Source organism: Diadema setosum, chromosome 15 (assembly GCF_964275005.1).
Source record: "Diadema setosum chromosome 15, eeDiaSeto1, whole genome shotgun sequence".
NCBI classification, from domain to species: domain Eukaryota; kingdom Metazoa; phylum Echinodermata; class Echinoidea; order Diadematoida; family Diadematidae; genus Diadema; species Diadema setosum.
The window spans coordinates 7,679,213-7,706,180 of NC_092699.1; the positions used below are offsets into that span (position 1 = coordinate 7,679,213).

Genomic DNA, 26,968 nt, shown 5'->3' on the forward strand with positions numbered 1-26,968 from the left:
TACACTAAAGGCCCTATGTAATTGTCACGAACATTAGTCTCAAAAGAAGATTGATAGATTCACTTTATTAATAAGTGTGAGGAACAGAGTGAAAAGGCACCAAGACAGGTGAAAAGAAAAATGTAGCATGCCCAGTACCCCCACTCTACCTAATATATACGTATTATACTTTGACGGTGTGAAATAAATAATGGATTATTAAGGCATTATGCTGTCATTTCTGTTTGAACCTGCCGTTATTCTACAGTCTTTGTATTTACCATTAAACTAGACAAATCGCAAATCAATGTTTATTTGACCTACCGTCTGCATTTCCTCCCTGCCAATCTTTCCCGCGCTTTACAGTTGCCCCCGGAAATATGCCTCTTGCCACTGTTGATGCCTCTCCGACTCGAGGCCCAACTTTTATCCTGATAGAGAGGAAACAAGCCAAACATCAGCACAGACAGCCAAAAAAAAAAACAAAACAAAACAAAACAAAAACAAACACAACAAATAATAAAGACAAAAACAAAAAATATATATATACTTATAGTTACGTTGCCTTATTTTGTCTTTCCTCTCCTGCAACGTCATATGTGGAAGTCGAAGTCAGGTTATCATAATAAAATTTCTCAAATCACATTAAAGCAGTTGCTGTCCGTTTTTTATCTCACCTGATCCAAATGCAGCTTCTTGGTGTTTATCCTGGTTCTAACGAATGTACTAACTGTGCATCTGCGTTTTGCTGCAAAGCATACCCAGCCGGCTGCCTTTTCGCAAGACATTTCGCCACATGCGCTGCATGTCCGTCCCGCTGTTTGCTAGCTTCCCTACCCAAAACCTGCGATGGGGGGGGGGGGGTATTTTGCTAGCTTCCCTTCCAAAAGCACTCGATGGGGGGGGGGGGGGGTTGATGGCGTCCCTTCCAAAACCCCGTGAGGGGCAAACATTCGGACGCATTTCCATCCTGAAAAAGGAGTGCCTCTAAGAATCTGAAACAAGTAATTTTGTGTATGCGTGTGTGGGAGGGCTGTGGAGCCGGGAAATGTGCAAACGCCGGGATATGTGCAAATGTCGGGAATTGTGCAAACGTCTCGCCGGGAAATGTGCAAACGCCGGATATTGTGCAAACGTCGGGAATTGTGCAAACGTCTCGCCGGGAAATGTGCAAACGCCGGGAATTGTGCAAACGTCTCGCCGGGAAATGTGCAAACGCCGGGAAATGTGCAAACGTCTTGCCAGGAAATGTGCAAACGCCGGGAAATGTGCAAACGTCTCGCTGGGAAATGTGCAAATTTCATCAACGGGAAATGTGCAAACATGACGCCGGGAAATGTGCAAAAGTTCAATTTTGCCGGGAAATGTGCAAAACGTCGCCGGGAAATGTGCAAATCATTTACTTTAGCGATATTTTGTATAAAGATAGTAGATAAACTCCATATCAAAACTGCCCATGAACTTCCACCATTTAGATTTTCTTAATGAAATCCTTGACAGATTTTCAACAAAATTGGTAGGGAGCATGATTATGGCAATGGGATCTCAATTTGTTTTTATAATAGCCACCCCCCCCCCCGAAAAAGGGGAGGGGGCCTCAAAGTCCCAGAACTATGGTATTATCGAAATTCTTGTATTATATAACCAAATAAGAATGAGCTAGGTTGGTTCTTTTAAAGATATTGATGACAGGAGTTCACATTTAATTGATGACAGGAGTTGAAGATTCAGGTCCCTAAACTCTGGAATTTGTAATCTTCTTCTGTTGAACCGAAGAATATGGAACTACGTTATATGAAGACACTATAGTTACTAAAATTTCAGGTTTGATTATGACGGGTCCAGGAGTGCCCTGATAAGGGGTGTGAGGGGGAGAAGGGGGACTTTCCACATTTTCTGCATAGTCTTGTAAAATCTATGACGGATTTTCACCAAACTTGGCAGATAGTATATTCATGGTGATTCGATCTTAATTTGTTAAATTGAATCCCCCTTCCCCCCCCCCCCTCGTCGGGGGGGGGGGGGGTTGAACCCTCAGAGTCCCTATTCTCTTGCTTTTTTTTTACTTCTGTCGAACCGAAAAAGTTAGTGGTGTAAAGACATGAAAGACCGAAATCTCATGTTTGATGATGGCGGGTCTAGGGATGCTCTGATCGGGGGTAGGTGAGGGTGAGGGTGAGGGGGTGCTGTTCGTTATTCCGAAGGTTCGCTATTCCGAAACACGCAAAGTCCCTATATCTAGAGGTTCGTTAATCCGAAAATATGTGGCGTTATTCCGAAGGTTCGTTATTCCGAAGACTGGTTAATCCGTAAATGAAATTCGGAACAATGAACCTTCGGAATAACGAATCTTAGGAATAAAGAGCCTTCGGAATAACGAACCTTCGGAATAACGAGCTGTATAACCAGGGGGAGGAGGGGGATTTTCAAAATTTTCTCCATCTTCTTGAAAAATCTGTGACGAATTTTCACCAAACTTGGCAGATAGCATCTTTATGGTGATAGTATTGTAAATACAGTGAATGCATGATGTAGGTTCAAGTTTACTATGACAGATGAAGGGATGCCCAACAAGGGGAGGAGGTAGGAAGGAAGCTAAATTTTCACATTTTTTGTCTTTTTCCTGAAAACTCAAGACGCATCCCTCGGATAATAGAATTATATATCAGCTTAAAAAAAAAAAAACACCTACACAAAATTGGTGGAGCTAATAGAATGCCCGGTGCCTGTTATGGTAAGCTTATTCATGAATTAATGTTAAGTGCGGTGGAGGTGGATTTTTCACATATTCAGCTTCTTCTTGAAACCCTCATATAATAGATATTTGCCAAGCTTGAAATGTATAGCGTAGTGTATTTATTTGGTGATATGACCTCAATTTGTCTAAATGAGCACTGCCCCAACCCCTAAGGTGGGAGGAGATGGACCCCCCCCCCCTACCCTATCTCCGCCCCTTGAACATGAAAGAGACCAAAACGAGGGGGATGGGGTCGTTCGGGTGGAATTCAGAATTTTATTGAAAACCCTATACATATGAAAAAACGGAATACATACTTTTCAAAGAAATTTTCTATACAACCAAGAGTAATGGAACACAATTTTATCACATTTTTAGAAGGTAGATCTATACTTTGATGAAATTTCACGTCTGCTTACTAAATGACGTGGGGGCTACCCTGGTATTATCCCTAGCTTTGGGGAAGGGGAACAACCTGGACTTGTTGCCCCTTCGAACAAAGTGGGATTCTATTATCCTAGAGATGCTACCTCCCATGTTCGGTGAAAATCCGTCAAAGATTTCTCAAGAGGATGCAGAATATGTGAAAATCCCCCTCCTCCCCCTCACCCCCGATAAGGACACCACTCGATCAGCCACAATCAAACGTGAAATAAAATTTAAGGCATTAATGTCTTCTTAGCACTAACTAAGCTCTATCTTTTCCGATTTGACAGAAGAAGATAAAAATTGAGTTTAGGGACTCCGAGGCTTCAACCAACCACCCCCCCCCCCTTAAGCGGTGTGTGTGTGTGTGTGTATGGGAGGGGGCTCATTTTAACAAATTAAGTGCATATCGCCGTAAAAAGGCAATTTGCCAATTTTGGTGAAAATCCGTCATAGATTTTTCAAGAAGATGCTGAAAATGTGGAAAATTCCTCTCCTTTGCCCTCACCCTCCTCGATCTGGAGACCCCTTGATCCGCGCCATAACCAAACATGAAATTTCATTCATTAACGCTGTGTCTTCATAGCACTAACTTAGCTCTACCTTTACCGGTTTGACAGAAGAAGATTAAAAAAATTCCAGGGACGTTTAGGGACGCCGAAGCTTCAAGCCCCCGCAGCCCCCCCCCCCCCCTTCGGCGGTGGGGGAAGGGGGGGGGGGCTCATTTGAACAAATTAAGATCATAATTATTACCAGAATCTTGCTATCTGTCAAGTTTGGTGAGAATCCCTCATAGATATTTCAAGAAGATGCTAAAAATGCGGAATACCCCCCTCCACCCAATACCCCTCCCCCCCCCAATCTGGGCACCCCTTGATTCGCCATAATCAAACATGAACTTTCATTCATTAATCACGTTAATGTCTTCATAGCACTAACTTAGCTCTATCTTTTTCTGTTTGACATAAGATAAAAATAAAATCAGATTTTTGGGATGTTAAAAGTGAAGCTTTAATCCCCCCCCCCTTCGATGATAGGACGGGGGCGCATTTTAACAATGCAAGATTATATTGCCATAAATATGACTGTATCTCACAAGTTGGGTGAATATCCGTCCTAGATTTTTCGAGAGTGTGCTGAAAATGTGGAAAATCCCCCTCCTCCCCCTCACCCCAGATCAGGGCACCCCTGGGTCCGCCATAATCAAACATGAAATTTTAGTCATTAATGTCTTCATAGCACTAACTTAGCTCATTCTTTTTCAGTTCGACAGATGAAGAAAAACAATCAAGCGTTTAGGGACTCTGAGGCTTCAACTCCTCCCCCCTCCCCTCCTTAGGACTGGTGTGGGGGGGGGGGCTCATTTTGACAAATTACGATCATATTACCATTAAGATGTTATCTGCCAAACCTGGCGAAAATTTGTTGTAGGGTTTGCAAGAAAATGCTGAAAAAGTGTAATTAAAAAAAAAAAGACAGATGGTCGCTAAGACAGGTGGTAAAGATGGTAATGGTTCGTGCGCAGCTTTGCTTGAGAGTTTCTCTTCCATCTCTACATGATATAGGTGAAACGAATGGTGTGCACATTTCCCGGCGACGTTTTGCACATTTCCCGGCAAAATTGAACATGTGCACATTTTTTTCCCGGCGTCACGTTTGCACATTTCCCTTTGATGAAATTTAGAGATTTGCACATTAGACTAGAAATTCGTCAACACTGACAAATTAGGTGATCCGATATATTCGGAAATAAATGTCATGACCTTTGTCCCCAATTTACCTAGAAAAGACAGTGTCTGCTGAAGTAGTTGTTATTTCCTGAAAAGATGTACTTGACATGGACTAAACATGTGCAAAATTTGGAGGTATTTTTCTTGAGCTATTGCAAAGGAAGTCACCGAAAGCAGAAAGAAAGACATATCTCCCGACATTGAAACTAAGAGTCAATTTCAACCTGGTCATTGGACATAATCCCGACTTCCAATAAGAATATGAATCACAAGAACAATAACCCAAAGTTTCATCTACAACATATTAACATATTAAAATCTGGGAGAAATTCATTGAAGGATAATTTAGCTAGTGCTCGATAAAGACAGTCATGTCAATTTTCATTTTCCATAGAGATAATACCTCATTTGCACAGCCAAAATGGCGGCCGACCAAAGCGTCGTTATTTTACAAAATGATCCATCTATCGAGGTCCATGTGTATGCACAATATGACGTTGATACCATATACACTAATGAGATTACAGAATGAAGTATATTTGACCTTTGACCCCACTTTACACAGCCAAGATGGCATCTGAGCAAAAAGATGTTATTTTGTGAAATGATTCTTGCAACATGTTCCTTACGTGTGCAAAATGTGGGAAAGATAAGACGTGTATTTACCAAGATACAGGATTAAACACTTTTGACCTTTGACCTAATTTACCTACCCAAGATGGTGTCGGAGGAAGTATTTTTTTTTTTGTGAAATGATGTTCGTGACATGAACTAAACATGTGCAAAATATGGGGTTGATAGCCATTGTTGTTGTTGATCTATTGCAGAAAGTAGAAGAAAGAAAGAAAAATAAAGAAAATATTAAGTTATTTTATAGAAATTTGAAGGAGAAGCATTACATGCATGTAAAAAAAATCAGAAAAAGATAAAGTTAGGAAGGGAGAATAAGACTAACTAAAGAAAAAGAAGAAAAAATGTATAAAAAATTTAAAAAAATATATATTGGCAGGGGTGAGCCTCGAACCGGGGACCTTACGATTACGAGTCGGATGCGCTATGCACTGACCTATTTCATCCTCCGTAGGCCCTGTGTATCAAGCAAAATAACGCTGCATCGAAACCAAGTGTCAATTTTAATCAAGTTTTTCGACATGATGCCGACGTCGTATGAAAAGATGGAGGAACATTGACGATAGCCCAAAGTCCCAGCTACAACATATTAAAATCTGGGAGAAATTCATCAAAGCATAAGTGAGCCAGTGTTCGAAAAAGATAGTCATGTCAATTCTAATTTCAAGAAAAACTGCACTCCCATATAGAGATAACACGTAAACAGGTCAAATGGAAGATTAAACGAGAACTTACCGTTTGAAGTTTAATATTAATTTTATGAGTAATTGGAGGGTGAGATTACGTCATATATGAGATCCCGCTAGTGCGCGCGCCACTCAATATTAGAAGCAAGAATGTGACCACTGATGTAGGAAGATAACGAGAGATTAAGTTACCGTTTGAAATTTGGGGGAGGGTGAGGTGGGACGTAATCTCACCCTCCAATTACTCATAAAATTAATATTAAACTTCAAACGGTAAGTTCTCGTTTAATCTTCCATTTTATATCGTAATTTCGTGAGAGATTACGTCATATATGAGATTTCAAAGCCAGTGGTTACATTCTCGAGGCAACCCCCCCGAAAAGGGGTAGGAAGCATACCTTACAAGAGGTTCCATTGCAAATCTCATTCAGGTTGAATGCTGCAGAGATATTGTGTCTCCAAGAGTTCACAAGTTCAGGCAGTTCAAGACATGTCTGCCTAAATCTTAGGGCTTCACAGTCTATTTTTTGATAATTGTTTCTACAAAGGTTTTCTCAGCAGGACAGGGCTTGTTGTAGTACTTGCGAAAGGTTCTTTCGTTGGCCCAACCGGCTTGCGCAAGTATTTTAGATACTGGGAAATTTCCCTTATTGGCTGCGGAGGTAGACGCTGCCCGAGTAGAGTGCGCCTTGTAGATCTCTGTATCAATACCCGCAGCCTCCAAAACCTCCTTAATCCAGCGAGCGATTGTTTGAGATGATACCCTGTGATACGGTTTCTTGTAGCTAACAAAAAGGTACCGTTCACTAGCTCTGATTCTGCGGGTCCTGCTGATGTATTCCTGCAAGTACCTGACTACACAAAGTCTCCTGTCTGGCGGGTATGCCTGGAGCTTGACACTGTGTGAGTAATTTCCAGGCTTGCTCTGTTTTAGGAGATCATGAAGGTGAAAGGTGACTGCATTATCTCTTAACACCATACCATCCAAGCTTAGATAGTGTAATGATTGAATCCTTTGTGCTGAGATTAATGCAATAATCACACACAATTTAAGCGTCAATTTTTTCAGGTCCAAAATGTGCGCTGGGGACCAAGAACGAAGAAAATTGAAAACAAGGTTAACGTCCCACATTTCCATGTATCTAGGCTTGGGTGGGCGTAGCTGAAAGACTCCACTCCGTGCTAAGTTTATGACACTGTAACCTGCCCCTTTATCGAAGAAAATGTCACTCAGGAATTCCAGGATAGCTTGAACATCCGAGTACAAGTAGTTGCTGCATTTTTTGTCACAAAATGCTTTCCATTTGTTTATGTACACTGCATACTGTTTTTTAGTCCCTTTTCTCCAAGAGGAGGCCATTACAGCAGTTATCCGTGCATTCAATCCCGCATCTCTGAAGGGCTTGCACAGAACCTGCAAGCAAGAAGATCAATCTGAGTGTTTAGTGGGTGAGGAGTGTTAGAAACTGGCAATGTTAGTAAGGATTCACTCCTATGAATAACAAGTGGTTCCTCATTCATCATCCTGTTTAGGAGAGGAAACCATGGCTGGCTTGGCCATTTTGGGACTACTAGTATCCCAGTTGCATTATCAGATTTGATTTTTTGAATGCACTTAGCAACTAAGCAGAAAGGAGGAAATGCGTAAAAGTACCACTTTCCCCAATCGAGAGTAAAGGCATCAACAGCCTTGGCATGTGGGTCGGGCAACCATGTGACATAGTTCTCTACCTGCTTGTTAAGTCTGGAGGCAAATAGGTCTATTTCTGGTGTCCCAAAACGTGAAGTTATTTCTTGGAAAACTGTGCGGTCAAGCATCCATTCTGTGCGGTCATTGAAAATTCTAGACATGCGGTCTGCCTCCACATTCAGCTTTCCTGGCAAGTGTGCTGCAGTGACCCAAATTTTACGAGTTTCGCACCACTGCCAAATCTCTCGGGCTGCCCGATCACAGTCAAGGGATTTAATGCCTCCCATGTTGTTAATGTACGCAACAGCAGTACTGTTATCTAGCCGTAACAAAACATGAATGTTTTGTGAATTAGAACAGAAGGACTTGAGTCCCATGCCAGCAGCCAGGGTCTCCAGATAATTAATCTTATTCTCCCTGGCTTTTTGCAGCTCGTCTTCATTCCATCTACCCCCTGTATGGGTGGTATGATCAGATGCCCCCCAGCCTTTGCCACTGGCATCCGTGCACAATTCGAGCATAGGTTTAGGGTGTCGTAAGGGTGAGAAAGTAGACTGCACATTGTCTGTCCACCATTGCAGCTCTTGTTTTGCTTCCAAAGATAGGCTCATTTTTCTGTCAAAATGCCCCTTATTCATTTTGAGTGCTTTGATTTTGTCCCTTTCTAAAGCCCTGTAATAGAGCTGTCCATACTGGACTGCGGGAAATGATGCTACCATTTTCCCGATAATTCTAGCCACCTGCCTGATACTGGGGTTTGCTATTTGCATAAGTTCAGTGCACACGGACTGTATTTCCTCTGATTTGTTATCAGGCAGTCGAATTGTCATGGCCTGAGTATTGAGAATGAAACCAAGAAATTGTATTTCTTGAGTGGGGCATAGTACTGATTTTTCTGGGTGTACCAAGAACCCAAGTTGTGCAAGGATGCTAGTGGTTTCAAAAACCGTTTGCAATGTTTGATTCTCACTTTCTCCAATAATGAGTACATCGTCAAGGTATCCAATTACTACGTGCCCTTGCTCTCTCAGTAATGTGAATACAGGTTTCAGTAGTTTAGTGAATAACCTTGGCGCCGTGCTCAGGCCATTAGGCAGTACTTTGAATTGCCAAAGTTGATTTTTCCAGGAGAACTTTAAGAACTTCCTGTGTGTTGGGTGCACAGGTACTGTATAGTACGCGTCCCGAAGGTCGACTGAAGCTAAGAAGCTATTTTCTGAAATGAGTTCAATAGCAGTATGGATATTTTCCATCTTAAAATGCTGGTACTGGAGATATTTGTTGAGATCAGACAGGTCTAGGATAACGCGTGTACCCCCGTCTTTTTTTGGCCGTGTAAAAATATTAGACACGAATTCTCCAGTTTCCATCTGGCACGGTTCGATTACTCCGTTGTCATGGAGTTTAGAAATTTCAAGATCAATATCAGCCTCTTCGGCTTTATCACACCGAAAAAGGTAAGGGGGTTTAGTTCTAGATGGTGCACCCATCTCTTTACTGAATTCAAGCCTGTAACCACTTACAGCATTTAGCACATGTGGGTCTGAAGTAATTTTGCGCCACTTTGGGAGGAATTGCTTCAGTCGACCTCCTACCATAGGTTCTACATTATTATGACATAGCTTTGCATAATCACTAGAATCAGATGTCATGTTTACCTCGTCAGTTGAACTGGAGGTTATCGTGCTCTCTTCATCCCTGAGCCCTGCTTGCTGCCGCAGTGCGGTTGGTGCTGGCTGGGATGTGTGAAGGTGTGGGGAGCCGACGGCTTCCCCCTCCCCTTGGGGCGCTGGCCTAAAAAAGCATGGCTGGTAGCTCCAGTCCACGGTCCTTTTGCACCTGTAGGCCTAGCGACATCACTTGTACTTGCACGAGAAGTAGTCCAGCCCGCGTCGCGGTACTGTTGGGGCAAATTTGAGCTTCCTGATGTAATCTTGCTCCTGCCCTTGCCATATGCACTCCTGCCATAGTCATATGGGCTGAAACGCTGCTTTTTGTATTGTCTGCTATGCTCACTCCTGAGGACACCCTCAGTTGCTTTTTGTTCATCTCTTATGTCTTTCATTTGCCTTCCCAGGTCGTCACCAAAAAGGAATTTGGAGACCGGGGTAGAGGGCTTGCAGAGATGCTGGAATTGATAACCAATGTCTGGTTTCATGAATTCCTTACGCAAGGAATTTAGCTCGAAATTCGCACTGCACAGAAGTGCTAGTGCATCTTGTTGCTGTTCAGTGATATCCTGTGCCGACACTGTATGTATGTAGGCATTGATGCCTCTCGTGAGATTCTTTTGGAGTCTCTGAAATTTGAGGTCTCGTGTCTTTGAAAAGGCAGGTAGCCCATTCCACATTCTTTGGTTGACTTTCGGCACATCCACCAGCTCACAGTTGCTGGGAATGGGGTATTTAGTGATCGTTTCATCTACCACTTTGGGCTCGAGCTGGTGGGTCAGAAGGTAGGCTGTAGACTTAGCAATTTCTGGGTCAATGGGGGGACCAACTTCCTCAGCCACAGCAAATTTGGCTGCAATGTTTGGCACTTTCTCCACTACAGAAGGGGGAACTTCGCCTTCTTCAATATCAAATTTGTCATCACGACTATCCCCTTGACCTGGTTGGATAATCACAGAGTTTTCATCCATATCTCGGCCCAGAAATGGTGCCGCATATTCATCATCATAATGGCAGTCAGTATCTGCCGAGTCTGAAGGGGAGTATTCAGAACGAGTCCTGATACTCTTTCCATTGCCACCGCCTTCACGGGCTGGTGTCTGCTTTGCCGACTGTGCCTCCACAAATTGAACAACCACAGCTAATTGGCCTTCAAGCTTGCCGAGTCTATCTTCCAAAGTTGAAACTTTAGAGGCCAGTTTGGCAGGTGGTTTCACTGTTTTGTTTGCACTGGTACTACCGCTAGGGTTAGCACTGCTTGTTGTAGTAGTACTATTACTAGTACCTGCCTTGCCGGCTCTAGCAGTTTTCTGCTTGCACTCTTGTGCGTGCTGGTCTCCGCGACCCCCGCCGGTGGCTGCCGGGGACGCGACTGTTGTCAGCAGCGGTGGTGCGGCTGCGCCGCCCACGTTTGGAACGTTGGTCGAAGACATAAATTCCGTTGCTGTTCAGCTGAAGAATGATCGTTAAAACCAGAAAAAACCTGGCAAAACCTCCCGTTGAGGTAACTTTCGCTATTACGTCGATCCAACTCGAACGAAAACTTGAATATTCAAGTGCAATTCCGGCGAATTTTCCGAGCACAGAAATTCGCGTGTTAGCAAGATGGCGGCGACTAACGAATTGAGTGGCGCGCGCACTAGCGGGATCTCATATATGACGTAATCTCTCACGAAATTACGATATAAAATTTAACAAGATTACTCTCAATCCATTTTTACAAGGTGATGCCGTCATTCAATAAAAAAATTTTGTATTACATTAATGAAAGAGCATTCAATAAGCTACAACATACTGAAATCTGGGTGAAATAGGCAAAGGATAAGTGACATACGGTGGAGTGAACTTGAAATTTGATGACGTCATTTTGAAAATTTACTTTTTTAAATTTTATTAAGAAATTTGATATCTTTTATCATTTTTTTCAGCATCGCCATCCCATGAAATGACATGTACAACTCATCAGCTTTCAGAATATGTAAAAAAATGGGGGGTCACCGTCCATTCTGACGAGTAAAATCGGATTTAAAATTTGCGGTTTTTTGGCATAGTTGCACTGTATATCGCCATTGACGCACGCGCGGAATTTCAACTTTGACGGGCCCGTATGACGTCATATTGCGTAGGATTGACTTGAAACTTGGTATAAATATTCCTTGACATTTCAGACATCCGATCAATGTGAAAAACGGGAAATTTACATTGCATAATATGAGCTGTTAGTGCGTATATGCACGCGCGCGTACGCGTCCGTCGAATTTTTGTCCATTTAAAAAAAAAATGTTCCAAATGGTCTGAAACATGTGCAAAAAAAAATTTGAGCTCGATTGGAGCATGTAAATATTTCAACGCGCGTACGCGCACGTTTTAAGGGTGTAGATGAATTTTGAGAATATGTGTAAAATTAGTGTGACTTGAACTATATGTGACGTAAATTTCATTGAAAAATTCCATTCCATTAATGAGATATGAATGAAAATGTGTTTTCATATAATGACGTCATAGTGACGTCACGGTCGACTGATCATAATGATTTTACTTGATCTGTCGTCTTTGGGACATGATACATACATTGTACAATTTTGAAATTGAAGGGAAGATGACTTTTTGAGCTAACCTCTGCACAACTTTTGAGGAGAAAGAAGAAAAAGAAGAAGAAAGAATCAGTTAAGATACAGAAGGTGATCCGAGAGGATACTCGGATCACCTAATTAAGTGGTATTCCCCAAACTCAACTACCAACCAAAACCAAGTCTGACGGATGACTAACCGACTGTTAAAATTACTGAAACTGCCTAGATCATAATGACATGTATTCCATACCAAACGTTGCGAAAAAACAAAAGTCATGCACTCTACACCGAATGATCTCGTCACCTTGCTGCTCGCTCTGCTATTAACCCTATCAAGCCCAAGCTATTTTGACCCCTCGCAGGCCCAGGGGGGGGGGGGGGAGGGAGGGGCCCTATATAACTTCTTTATCATTTGATGTATCATCGTCATATTTGGCACATGGGTAATAACTCATACTCTACATGACAGTACACTTGAATTTTCTCAAGGTCACCCATGGAGGGCGCTATTCACCAAAATATAAAGAAATACATAGGAAATATGCCAAAAACATGATTTTTCTGTATTATTTTTTTATCCCCATTATATATGTCTTATCATAGACCAATCATTTTCATATTTGCCACAAATAATAAGCAAATGGAATCTGAATTTTGTTATGGTTGAAATTTCTCAAGGTCACCACATGAAGGCGCTATTCATATCAACATAAAGAAGTACATTATGAGACCTGAGATGAAATGTTTGGGATGGGTACATGTAGTTATGACATTTCATATTTGCATAACAGTGGAATTTTGATATTGCAAATTGATAATATGATAGTCTAATGATATTAGAGGCATAACTTGGGTGAAAGAATCAAAATAACACAAAATAGAAGGGCAATCTTTAGAAAAAATTATTGTTTTTAATCATCTCTATTATATCTATTGTTTTATGCCTTTGTCACGTAGTAACAAAGGAAATAATATAAAAAACTTTCCAGGACCATAATTACTTCAAATTTTGCTCCTTCAATAAATTTCAGGCAAGAAACACCCATTTCATACACTGTAATGCCATTAAATGAAATGGGAACAGAAAAAAGATGCAAAATCTGACTGACATGGTTGTGAGTTTATGGTTGCCATGGCAACCGGCAACATCAAATATGGCTAATTTATACATCAAAATGTTTGCAATAAGATTTTAGAAAAAGTCACCTAATTTGGTTGAAATTGGATAAAGGGCTACGGAGTGGCAAATGAAAATCTGGTAGGGGGCACAATGTGCCCCCCCCCCCCCTTGGGCTTTATAGGGTTAAACTGGAAAAAAAAACCCAAAACAAACACGTAATGTTAATCAAGGCTAAACAAATTCAAAATAATAAGTAGGCCTAGGAACATTAGGAATGGTGTCTGGGTCATATGGGGGTCTAGGTGCGTTTGAGCAAAAAAAAAAAAACCAAACAAACACAAAATCAACACTAGACTTGGAATTTGTCAAGACTGACAAATTAGGTGATCCGATTTTTTTTTTAAATCAATGATTCGAGTCCTGATCGCAATAGGCATGACCATATAGGTTTCATCTGTGTTTAGAGACATTGGACGTGTGATATTAGGATTCTCATTTAGAAAAGAGAGTCAGGTCTGCTATCTTTGTTACCAAATTCGGTATACACTATAACGAAGATACAGAATGAAGTATATTTGACCATTGACCCAACTTTGCACAGCCAAGATGGCATCTGAGCAAAAAGTGGTTATTTTGTGAAATGATTCTTGTAACATGGCCTTTGCGTGTGCAAAATATGGGAAAGATAGGACATGTATTCACCAAGATACAGGTTAAAACATTTATGACCTTTGACCCTAATTTACATACCCAAGATGGTGTCTGATCAAGTAGTTGTTATTTTATGAAATAATGTACGTGACATAAACTAAACATGTGCAAAATATGGGGATGATAGGGGCTGTTTTTCTTGAGTTATTGCAAAGAAAGTTGCAGAGAGAAAGAAATATCTCAATACATCGAAGATAAGTTTGGTGTCAACCAAGTTTTTTGACGTAAAACTCGTCGTCGTATGAAAAATTGGAGAATCACTGATGATAGCCCAAAGTCTCAGCTACAACATATTAAAATCTGGGAGAAATTTACAGAAGAGTAAGTGAGGTAGTGCTCGATAAAGACCGTCATGTCAATTTTCATTTCCAGAAAAATTCCCTCCCATAGAGATAACACGTAAACTGGTTAAATTTGACAAGGTTACATTATATCCATTTTCACGTGGTGAAGACATCATCCGATTAAAACTTTGATTAACAAAACTTAAAGAGTATTACATTGGCTACAACATACTAAAATCTGGAAGAAATTCACCGAAGGGTAATTGAGCTAGTCGTCGATAAAGACAATCATGTCAATTTCCACATCTAGAAAAATTCCCTCCCATAGAGATAACACGTCATAATGAAGATAAAGAAAGAAGTACATATGACCTTTGACCCTACTTTGCACAGACAAGATGGCTTCTGAGCAAAAAGTAGTTATTTTGTGAAATGATTCTTGTAACATGGTTTTTACGTATGCAAAATATGGGAAAGATAAGACATGTATTCACCAAGATACAGGATGAAACATTTTTGACCTTTGACCCTAATTTACATACCCAAGAAGGTGCTCGATCAAGTAGTTGTTATTTTATGAAATAATGTACGTGACATAAACTAAACATGTGCAAAATATTGGGCTGATAGAGCTTGTTTTTCTTGAGTTATTGCAAAGAAAGTTGCAGAAAGAAAGGAATATGAAAATACATGGAAGATAAGCTTTAATTTCAACCAAGTTTTTGGGCATGATGCCGACTCCGTATGAAAAAACGAAGGACACACTAACGATAGCCCAAAGTCTCAGCTACAACATACTAAAATATGGGAGAAATTCACTGAAGCATAAGTGAGCTAGTGCTTGATAAAGATAGTCATGTCAGTTTTCATTTCCAGAAAAACTGCACTCCCATAGAGATAACACGTAAACTGGTCAAATTTAACAATATTACTTTTAATCCCTTTTTACGAGGTGATGCCGTCATTCAATCAAATTGTTGTTATATATATCTGAAAGACCATTTAATAAGCTACAACATATTGAAATTTGGACGAAAATCAACTAAAGAATAAGTGAGATATGCTTGAATGAACTTGAAATTTGATGACGTCATTTTGAAAATTTACTTTTTTAACTTTATTAAGAAATTTGATATATTTTAATCATTTTTGCAGCATTGCCAACCCATGAAATGACATGTACAACTCATCAGCTTTCAGAATATGTAAAGAAAATGGGGGGTCACCGTCCATCCTGACGAGTAAAATCGGATTTAAAATTGGCAGTTTTTTGGCATTGTTGCACTGTATATCGCCATTGACGCGCGCGCGGAATTTCAACTTTGACGGACCCGTATGATGTCATTTTGAGTGGGATTGACTTGAAACTTGGTAGAAATATTCCTTGACATTTCAGACATCCGATCAAAGTGAAAAAACGGGAAATTTTCATTGCATATGAGCTGTGTGTGCGTATATGTGCGCGCGCGTACGCGTCCGTCCGATTTTTTCAATTTTTCAAAAAATGCTCCAAATGGTCTGAAACGTGTGCAAAAAATTTTGAGCTCGATTTGAGCATACAAATATTTCAACGCGCACGTACGCGCACGTTTGAAGTATATAGATGAATTTTGAAAACATGAGTAGAATCAATTTGACTTGAACTATATGTGACGTAAATTTCATTGAAAAATTCCATTCCAAAATTGAGATATAATTGAGAATGTGTTCTCATATAATGACGTCATAGTGACGTCACGGTCGACTGATCACTACGATTTTACTTGACCCGTCGTCTTTGGGACGTGATGCACATATGGTGTAATTTTGACATTGATAGGAGGAGGACTTTCTGAGCTAATCGATACACAAATTTTATCCAGAAATAAAGAAGAAGAAGAAGAAGAAGAAGAAGGAAAACAAAGAATCAGTACAGATACAGAAGGTGATCCGAGAGGATACTCGGATCACCTAATAACAAAACAAAACATGATATTTCAAACATTTACATTTACAAAATGTTGGAAGTTGTGAGGCCATTACATTATCAATTCACCGTTTGCACATTCATATCAGCAGTTTACGGAGTTTTAGTGAACTTTTAGCTTAATTCTACAATTTCATAACTTCCCTAATTTCAATCCGAATTGGACCATTTTTTCACTGTTGCGCAATTTTGTTCATTTTCTTTTCAGCATAATTTGTAGTACATGGCCCCATGGCACTTCCACATTTCATCTATACCATTTACCATGATCTTCACAAGGAAACTCCTCCTGACGAAATACAGCTAGAGAGCCATGGCAAAATCATTGTTCAATCCTAGTAATTACTAGTAGTTTGTCCATGATATATCAGTACTATTGAAAATTCTTATTTTTCAATGATTGGAGAGAATTTGGCAGAACAAATACCGCAGTCAAATAACATTTTTCTGAACTTTTAGGTCAATCCAATTCCAGTTCTATTTTTTTGTTTTGTTCCAACAACAAAATATGAAATAATAGATATTGTTACCGCAATGAATAACAAACGAAGTGCCGGTTATGACGATATCAGTAATTATATTTCAAAGGGAATTATATCTTCAATTGCTGACCCACTTTCATATATATTCAATAAATCCTTATCAAGTGATATTTTTCCTGATTTTATGAAAATAGCTAAGGTTTTCCCTTTATTAAAAAAAGGAGATGATTCTGATATATGTAATTATAGACCTATTTCTTTGCTTTCATCTTTATCTAAAATATTGGAAAAATTGATATGTACAAGAACAATAAATTTTCTTAATTTGCATAATGTTTTTACAAATTCTCAATTTGGGTTCCGTCAGAAACATAGCACCATTCATGCTCTTTTAAAGTTAATTGACCACGCTGCGCACACTATTGATTATCATTCTCATCTTATTCGTATCTTCCTGGACTTCTCTAAGGTACGATTAATCATGAAAATACTTTATAAACTGTCTCATTATGGAATACGCGGGAAGGCCTTGGAGTGGTTCAGGAGTTCAGGAGAATTCATTAAATGTAGCGTCCCACGGGGTAGTTTATTAGGACCTTTACACTTTATCATCAATATATCAATGACTTTTGCAGATCATCCGACATACTCTCATTTATACTTTTTGCTGACGATTCAAATATTTTCTTTTCTCACCAAAATCCTGATACTCTTGTACGCATCGTTAATTCCGAATTGAAAAAAGTAACCCAGTGGATAAGAGATAATAAATTATCTCTTAATCTTCAGAAAACTAAGTATATATGCTTTTTAGTAATTCTTTAGAAGATATAGGCTCAGGTATTGTTTTTGATGATACTTTGTTAGAATGAGTTTCTCATATAAAATTACTTGGTATCACAGTGGATGATAAACTTTCGTGAAGGCCGCATATTACTAACATTAGTACAATAATTTCACGCAGGTATTATTGATAGACACAAGTTTCAAATTCCATTGTCCTCTTTGTTGACGTTGTATTTTTTACTAATTTTACCTTATCTAAATTACGGACTCTTAGCGTGGGGTAGTGCCCACCAAAACTTATTAGATAAATTACTTTTGTTACAAAAAAAGGTTATTTGTATTATTTGTGGCGTCCCGCAAGGATTGGAACAATTATTCCCCAGCATTCCCACTGATCCCCACTCATCAGTTACTAGCCATCCTTTTAAGGTAGCAGTACATTTTATGTAGATTATTATTGAACAATTTGGGCTATAAAATGGTGTCATTTAAATAAACTTCTTGTATAATTCTTCCACTGAATGTCATGAACGCGACTGAGCCCGAGCAAGCGGAGCGAGCGAGGGGGGGGGGGGGGGGGGTTGGTGGGAGGGGGTGTCCCCCCTTTTTGCATTTTGATGTTGTATATTGTGCAATTTGATGCATGTTTTTGCGCGTTTTGTCGACTTGAAATAGTCCCACTTGTTGAAGGTTGCAGTATATTTTAATGCCGATTATTTTAAAACAATTTGGCTATGAAATGGTATCATTTGAAGTAACCTCTTGTATCAATTCTTACACTTTATTATCATGAACGCGACCGAACCCGAGCGAGCAGAGCGAGCAAGGGAGGGAGGCGGGGGGAGAGGGCAAGTTGTATATGGTGCAATTTGACGACGGTTTTTGAGAGTTTTGTCGACTTGAAACAGTCCCACTTGTTTAAGGTTGCATTTTAGTGTGATGTTAATATAAAACAATTTGGCTATAAAATGGTATCATTTTGAATAAACTTCTTGTATTGATTCTTGCACTTGATATCATGAACGGGACCGAACCCGTTCGAGCGGAGCGAGCGAGCGAAGGGGGGGGGGGGGGGGGGAGTGGGAGGGTGTGGTAGGGGGATGTTCCCACTCCCACGGTGAGAACTTTTTGCATTTTGATGTTGTACACGTGGAATTGATGCATGTTTTTGCGCGTTTTGTCGGCTTGAAACAGTCCCACTTGTTTATGGTAGCAGAATATTTTGATGTCGATTATTATTGAACAATTTGCCTTAAATGGTATCATTTAAATAAAATTCTTGTACTAATTCTTCCACTGAATGTCATGAACGCGACTGAGCCCGAGCGAGCGGCGGGGGGGGGGGTGGGATGGGATGTCCCCCTCCCCCGGTGAGAACTTTTTGCATTTTGATGTTGTAAATGGTGCAATTTTATGCATGTTTGGGTGTTTTATCGACTTGAAACAGTCCCACTTGTTTAGGTGGCAGAATATTTTGTTGTAGATTACAATGAACATCTTTGTATAAAATAGTATTATTTGAATAAACTCATTGTATTCATTCTTACGATGAATAGTTGTCATGAACGCTGTCTGTTAAGCAATTTAATTTCAATTCAATTTCAGAAAAAGCAAGCACAAGAGGGTGTAGATAAGGGGCATGTCTCCTCTCTCACGAAGGTGATTTTGCATTTTCAGACCTGAAATTCAGCGATCTGGTGCAAACTTTTGGTGCAATACTCCGCCCCCCCCCCACCCCCCCCCCCAAAAAAAAATGATTGAAGAAATAAATACGGCTTTTTCAGGGAACTGTTAAAATCAGGAAATTTAGCTCTTGTTTCGAGTGTGCACCATCTTTGTGTTATATGTACAAAGTCCAGTGAGGTAGAGCTTAGGGGGAGGGTGTGGGAGGGGGAACACTAGACGGAGCTTTTGCCTTATTAGACTTGAAATAAAGGGATCTGAAGCACAATTTTGTGGAAAATTCGGAAATTGTCATTCCCCAAAGTATAGTCTGTAGAGGGGACCAAGCAATGGGAGGGTGGCAAGATACGTCTCCCATGTTCGAGGGAGTTTTTTTTTTCAGTTTTAGAACTGAAATCTGATGCACACTTTTGTTGGAATATCTGGGAATTTGTGAATCAGAGAAGGTGGGAGGGGATAACCCCTATTCCCTATTCCCTTTCCTACACAAGGGAGATTCTGTATTTTCTGACGGCATTTAAACGTTTTGGTGCACACATTTTGTGGCATATTTCGAAAACTGTCTATGTTCAAAGTGCATAACCACAGTCTACTTGTATGCATAGGGGCAGGGGGGGGGGGGCGAGCAGGGAGAAGGCGTGGGCCAGTGCTAACACCACCCTTCCACTTTTCTATCAAAAAATGCAAGAAAATTTTCCTCATTTCGGGAATCATTGGGGATCATAATGATAATTATGTTTGCCCCTCCCCTCTTCCCCCGTCCGCGCCCCCGTCCTCCAGGATCGACGCACCTGCATACGAGGGTGCTTTTGCATTTATAGAATTTAGATGAAAACCTCTCGTAAACACATTTATGATGGAATCTGGGAAAATTTCAATCCCAGAAGTGTATACTATTTTTTTTAAGGGGGACCCTCCGTTAATTGAAAGTATCTAGCTATCTCCTCCCACCCACGGAACATTTGCATTTTTTTTAAAAACTGAAGTTACAGACCTGGTGTACACTTTAGGTGAAACATTTTAAAATCTGTCAATCTAAAATGTACAAAGTAGAAAGGACTGAACGGGGAGGGTATGGAAGGGGTTAGGCCTATCCCCCTCTTACGCAAGGGATATTTTGTATTTTCAGAACTGAAATTCAGCCATCTTTGGGTGAAATATTTAGACAGTTTTCTATCAAAAAAGTAAAAACATTTCCACATCTCGGGAGTTACGAGGAGGAGCAAAATGATATGTTTGTCCCCAATACTTTTATGGGGGAACCACCCCCCCCCCCCTCCATCGACGCCTCTGCATATGAGGGAGCTTTTGTAAATGAAGGTACTGTATTATTAAGGCAATACGTCAATCTAAAAAGTATACAAAATCTATCGAAAGGGACCCAGTAGCGGAGCAATTGCATATTTATGATTGCAATTCAACGATCCGGTGCATATATAATATAGTTCTGGCGGTAATTGGACAATTTTCCATTAAGAAAGTTCGAGATTTGTCCTCAGCTCGGGAATTGCTTGGGGGACAAATGATTTGTCTGTCCCGACCATTTCCGTAGGGGCGGGGCAAATGTCCCTTTGCCCCCCCCCCCCCCTCGAGATAACCCTAACCCTAGCCCCTGATCATCCCTGGGTATACCTATAGATGTATCAGAGTCACCATCGTTTCAGGAATGATTCAGGAAATGAAGGGGGTTCAATTATGGCGGTATAGTTTTTGTTATTGTTTGTTTGTTTTCGTATACATAATTTGCCGACGGTCCCGAGTTGCTCCCATCATAGCATGTTCACTTGTAAGCCTATGCTATTTGACCTTGTCAAGGTATGGACCATACCTTATGTCGATATCACTTTCTTCGCGGGCGAGCGAAGCGAGCGAGCGCTTGAGAAAATTATGTATAAAATTTAAGTATCCTGCAAAATAGAATACTGTTCAGCTCTATTACCTGTCTGAAGGCGGGCGTATGAACATCATGCAATATGCCAAAATTGATACAATCACATTTCTGCTTCCTCCATTTTTTCTCAAATTTCAGGGGCGGGGGGGGGGGGGGTGGGATGATTGTACAGGCCATCCCCCTCCTCCATTTCGGGGGATATACGCCCATGATAGAGCGCACACAAACCTTATCCACCAACAATATGACCTTTGGCCCTATAAAAGACGGGAAACTGGGGGCCAGCACATCCAAAATCTACAGGCTTGTAAATTACATCCTGATAAACCTCCAGACCAAATGTGATCCTGCATCACAAAACAAACAAAAAGTCACCAGTTATGGATTTTTAGTGAAGGGTAGATTCTGAAAGAGCAGACTCTAAGCTTTAAAATGATGTATAACTCAATTCAAATGAACTCTCCTAACTATCTAAATATTGGAAAGAAAGTGCACACTCTGGAAAAGTGTGAACTGAGAAAAGAGGCTCTGAAGTACAGTGTTTATCTGTCTATTCAAGCGCTTAGTCTTTACCAAACCGTGCTAGCTGTGAGATGAATGGGACAAAAAACAGGAGGTAAACCACTTGAGCAACAACAATGAAGGGATTATCAGATTAAATTGAAATTGAGCATGCTCTATCAACACATTCTGTCCATAATTAATGCCATATCTCAAAGCAGTAGCCTAATCTCTTCCAAGGTTATTAGACTTGAAAGTGAAGGGTGTGCAAAGGGTTATCAAGAAATGAAAAGGGGCCTCTAAGACATGCCTGATCTCACGATACTCTACAAAAAAAGGGTTATAGAAAAACTACTGAAAATGCACTTTCCCATTCATTTTATGATCCCAACTTAAGAATAATGTAGAAGAAGGGAAGCCCTTTAAAGGGAAGATAAACCCCAAGAACAATGTGGATTGAGTGAAAGCAGCAACATTAGTAGAACACATCAGTGAAAGTTCGAAGAAAATCGGACGATCGATGCAAAAGTTATGAATTTTTAAAGTTTTGGTGTTGGAACTGCTGGATGAGGAGACTACTAGAGGTTATGACGTATGAGTGGACAACAATATCAAGAAAATATAAAGAAAATACTACAAAAATCCATTTTTCATGAAAATTACAAATTCCATCAATTTGATATTGACATATGTTAAGGGTAGCAATTATTCCCCCTGCTTTCTGAAAGCGGTTGGTCCACTGCTCTTTCATAATTCTAGAAAAGTGAATTTTTGTTGAATTTCCTTTATATTTTCTTTGTATTGTTGTCCACTCATACGTCATATCCTCTAGTAGTCTCCTCATCCAGCGGTTCCAACACCAAAACTTTAAAAATTCATAACTTTTGCATCGATTGTCCGATTTTCCTCAAACTTTCACTGATGTGTTCTACTAATGTTGCTGCTTTCACTCAATCCACATTGCTCTTTGGGTTTACCTTCCCTTTAAGAATATGACAAACTACATATTGACTTGGTTGACCCATTTTACCTTTTTGAGTCCTCACATGAAATCAAGGGGTGAAACTTTTCGTTCGTTTTGCGAAACACGGTCACAAATTAACTTGAACAAAATCCGTTACCAAATGTGACCTCTTCTAGAGCGCACACAAACTATGCACAAAAATATGGCATTCTTCCCCATAAAAGACGGAACACCTGGGGCAGCATCACCAAAAGTTAAAGGTGTGGATATACATGAACCTCCATACAAAATCTCAAAGAAATCCGATCTGTCAGGGTTTGTGACCGCTAGAGTGCACACAAGAATGTGTCCGGCGGCGGCGGAGGCGGCGGCGCGGCGTAACGCTACTGAATCCAAAGTATCCTCCAGCATAGATGCCGGGGGATACAATAAGAAAGGCATAAACAAATACAACATGTATGTATACACACAAGTAAAAAGTTAAAGGGGATGGCCATAGTAACTGATTAGTGGGAGTCAGTGGGAATGCTGGGGGATGATTGTGCCCATCCTTGTGGGATTCATTAAGAGTACATCATATTTCTATTGTTCTGTGAAAATTATTTGCTTCAGAATGGTCTAATATTCAAGTAATGTGCAGTTTAATTTTTCCAGGTTAGCATGCATGTACAGTGACGGGCATTAAACTGCACATTACTTGAATATGAGACCGTTCTGAAGCAAATAATTTGCACACAAGATATAATGTACTCTTAAATGAATCCCACAAGAATTGGAACAATCATCAACCAGTATTCTCACTATAACTCCCGCTGATCAGTTACTAGCCATCCCCTTTAATCATTATACACAGTCATGGAGATCCTCACTTATCTTACCCAATCTTGTTGGGACTGACAAAGCGTATGAACGTGTGTGTGACGTCATGCTTATCAGCCATGTAGCATCTCGTGCAGAGATTAACGTCGGGGCAGCTCTCATGACTACACTTCCACCTGATGCCAGCGATGGGATCTTCTTTACAATGGTCGCATACGATGTAACTGTGTACCACACCTTGATACAGATTGCATGTCAAGAATGAATTGTTTTAAAAAAAAATGACATTAAATCCAATGACTATGTAATGGGATTATATGTTGTGGATAACCCTGCTTATAACACATTGTGATTTGAGAATTACACTGCAAGAAGCCAAAGAACTCTTCTGTGTAAAGCCAACCCAGATATATGGATCGTTAAAACAAAAACAAAAACCAGAATCTGACATTAACGTAATTACTTCGTATTGGCCATAAAAAAAAACGGCGTCATATATGATTATGATGTAATCATAGCCATAAATACGATGTCATGTTTCCCCCATCACATATCAACCTGACCATTTTGTCCACCTAACTCATGAACAATTTAAACGACCTACACGTTGCAATCCGATGGTCTCTTGAATCGGTGATAAAAGTTCAAAATAGTAAGTATCACCCAATTTAATGATAAGTTAAATGTAAGGACACGTTTGCCTGCTCAAAATAGTGAAGTGATTGATTGCTAAAATCATTTTCAGGTTGTAATTCCCAGCTCCCGGATTTCTGATGTACGCTAAAAAAATGGGCCTATATGTATTTTCCAATTCTAGAAGGCAAGTATGTGTGAAAAAACTCACCGGCTGGAGCATTGTCAAAGAGAAGCAGATCATATTTCCCCAAAAAGCCAACGCTGTAGACAGCTGCTTCACCTATGTCCCATCGAACATGGACCCTTCCGCGGAAAGGGCAACCTAGCCCTTGAAAGATCGAATGTCCTGAGATCGATATTACTGTACCCACGTAACCACTTCCTCCATCTTGGTCCTCCTCAGTCCACATGTCGCTGCGCACGACGCGCTGACCCCTTTGCAGCGTCGCCATTCTCTCCTTTCACATCAAATCTTGCTCGACGATTCCTACAGACTGAGATAAGAAAGAAGACAGCCAAAAATATTTTATGGTCCCCAAAACATTATGCAGAGGCGCCTTATTTCATCGTGCACTTATGTTGAACCGTGTGGAGCCGGGAAATGTGCAAACGCCGGGAAATGTGCAAACGCCGGGAAATGTGCAAATGTCTTGCCGGGAAATGTGCAAACGTCTCGCCGGGAAATATGCAAATTTCATCAACGGGAAATGTGCAAACGTTCAGTTTTGCCGGAAAATGTGCAAAACGTCGCCGGGAAATGTGCAAATCATTTACTGGAGCGATATTGTGTATAAAGAGGGTAGATAAACACTTTATCAAAACTGCGCACGAACCTCCACTAGTTACATTTTCGTAATAGATCCTCCCTGTACTACTTGTCAGTACCACACAATGTACCACATAAATAAATGTTACCACAGGAACTGTGTGGTACTGTTTTACAGGCTCATGTGGTACTCCCTGTGGTACTGGTCGGTACCCCACAATGTATAACCACACAAATATATGTTAACACAGGAACTGTGTGGTACTGTGTCACAGGCTCGTGTGGTACTCTCTGTGGTACCAGTACTTCTCTGTGGTACTTGTCAGTACCACACATACAAGCATAATATGTCAGCACAGGCACTGATGTGTGGTACAGGATATAGTACCGCAGGACAGTACCACATGACAGTACAACAGGTCTAATGTCCTGTGGTATTTCGGGACCTACCACAATTACAAGGCAGAGAAGGAGATCTTACCACACGAATTGTCCTGTGGTATTTTGGGATGTACCACAGGACAGTACCACATGAATCCCTGTGGTAAATTGGGACGTATACCTCAGGACAGTACCACAGTACAGTACCACATGCATTTTCTGTGGTATTTTGGGACGTACCACAGGGCAGTACCACAGGAAAGTATCACAGGACAGTACCACAGGGCCGTACCACAGGACAGTACCACACGAATTGTCTTGTGGTAATAAGGGACGTACCACAGGGCCGTACCACTGGACAGTACCACACGAATTGTCTTGTGGTAATAAGGGACGTACCACAGGACATTACCACTGGAATTGTCCTGTGGTATTTTGGGATGTACCACAGGGCAGTACCGCAGGACAGTACCACAGGACAGTACCACAGGACAGTATCACACGAATTGCCCTGTGGTAATTTGGGACGTATCACAGGACAGAAGGGGCCTACCACAAGAATTTTCCTGTGGTAATTTGGGACGTACCACAGGGCAGTACCACAGGACAGTACCACAGGAAAGTACCACAGGACAGGGCCACGCGAATTGTCCTGTGGTACTTTGGGACGTACCACAAGACAGTACCACAGGAATTCCTGTGGTAATTTGGGATGTATACTCCAGGACAGTACCACAGGAATTGTCCTATGGTATTTTGGGACGTACCACTGGGCAGTACCACACGAATTGTCCTGTGGTATTTTAGAACGTACCACAGGACAGTACCACAGGAATTCGATCCTGTGGTAATTTTGGACGTATACCATAGGACAGCACCACAGAAATTGTCCTGTGGTATTTTGGGACGTACCACAGGGCAGTACCGCAGGACATTAGCATAGGAAAGTACCACAGTAGGCCTACAGTACCACAGGAGAGTACCAAAGGACATTACCACAGGAACTATCCTGCGTTATTTTGGGATATTACCACAGGACAGTACTACAGGGACAATATCCTTTGATATTCCTGTTGTATGCATCCCAAAATACCACAGGCAGACTGATCATATGGTACTGTTCCACACAAGTAACACACAATAAATTAAATGCATAGTATTACACAGTCGTGCAACATAGCAAAACCACACAACAATACCACACATATACAATAGAAAGTAGCAAAAAAAATACCACAGTATATTATTCTTTTTCTTTTCATAACATTTTATACCACAGGACTATCACACCAGGAGGATATCACACAGCAGTACCACACAGGAGTACGGTACTGTGGTACTGTCCTGTTGTACTGTCCTGTGGTAATTATCACAGGAGTACCACAGGACTTTATCGTAAGGGAAGATTTCAATTACTTTTGTTTATCCTGATCAATTGTCTTATTTTTTTTTCCACAAAAGAAACTTTGGTTTATTGTGGGGTTTTTTCTTGTCGAAAAGTGGATATATACCTGAAATTGAACTTGAAGTTGGCATACGCAATGTCCTATATACATGCACACAACATACCATAATTACGTACATACAGTATAGGCCCTAATACACAAATGCGTCATTACAAACATCGCCAAAAAAACAAACCGCACACACACACACACACACACACACACACATACACACACACGACAAACCAGCGCAAACGTAGCAACAAGCATATCGCTATTCAAGAACACAGGTATACGTGTGCTCACGCAGGGCGACAAAAAAATAATTAAAAAAAATACTGTAGGACCTACACATACCAAAACACATTGAATTAATTATTAAAAGAATTATTGAACAATTTTGCTCCTTCGC

The 26,968-nt window shown here is 40.6% G+C and overlaps 2 protein-coding genes across 2 annotated transcripts; both read right to left on the bottom strand.

Annotated features, from left to right (window-relative positions):
• Nucleotides 1–283: 283 nt before the first annotated feature.
• On the bottom strand, nucleotides 284–24,416 carry LOC140239213 (E3 ubiquitin-protein ligase MIB2-like). Its single transcript, XM_072319094.1, has 3 exons — nucleotides 24,173–24,416; nucleotides 23,388–23,565; nucleotides 284–410 (listed from the first exon to the last, which is right to left on the bottom strand). Exons 1-3 carry the CDS (start codon nucleotides 24,414–24,416, stop codon nucleotides 284–286), a joined length of 549 nt encoding a protein of 182 aa, XP_072175195.1.
• LOC140238910 (uncharacterized) lies at nucleotides 9,557–10,519 on the bottom strand. The gene has a single exon (XM_072318807.1). The coding sequence runs from the start codon at nucleotides 10,517–10,519 to the stop codon at nucleotides 9,557–9,559; it is 963 nt and encodes a 320-aa protein (XP_072174908.1).
• Nucleotides 24,417–26,968: the final 2,552 nt, after the last annotated feature.

What these genes read in the sequence shown, in the direction of transcription:
- LOC140238910 (XM_072318807.1), bottom strand. Translation starts at nt 10,519, where the DNA reads ATGGATGAAAACTCTGTGATTATCCAACCAGGTCAAGGGGATAGTCGT.
- LOC140239213 (XM_072319094.1), bottom strand. Translation starts at nt 24,416, where the DNA reads ATGGCGACGCTGCAAAGGGGTCAGCGCGTCGTGCGCAGCGACATGTGG. An exon ending in CTTTGACAATGCTCCAGCCG is followed by an intron (nt 23,566 to 24,172) that starts GTGAGTTTTTTC and finishes ATCTGTATCAAG; the next exon opens with GTGTGGTACACAGTTACATC. An exon ending in GTCAGTCCCAACAAGATTGG is followed by an intron (nt 411 to 23,387) that starts GTAAGATAAGTG and finishes CCTCTCTATCAG; the next exon opens with GATAAAAGTTGGGCCTCGAG.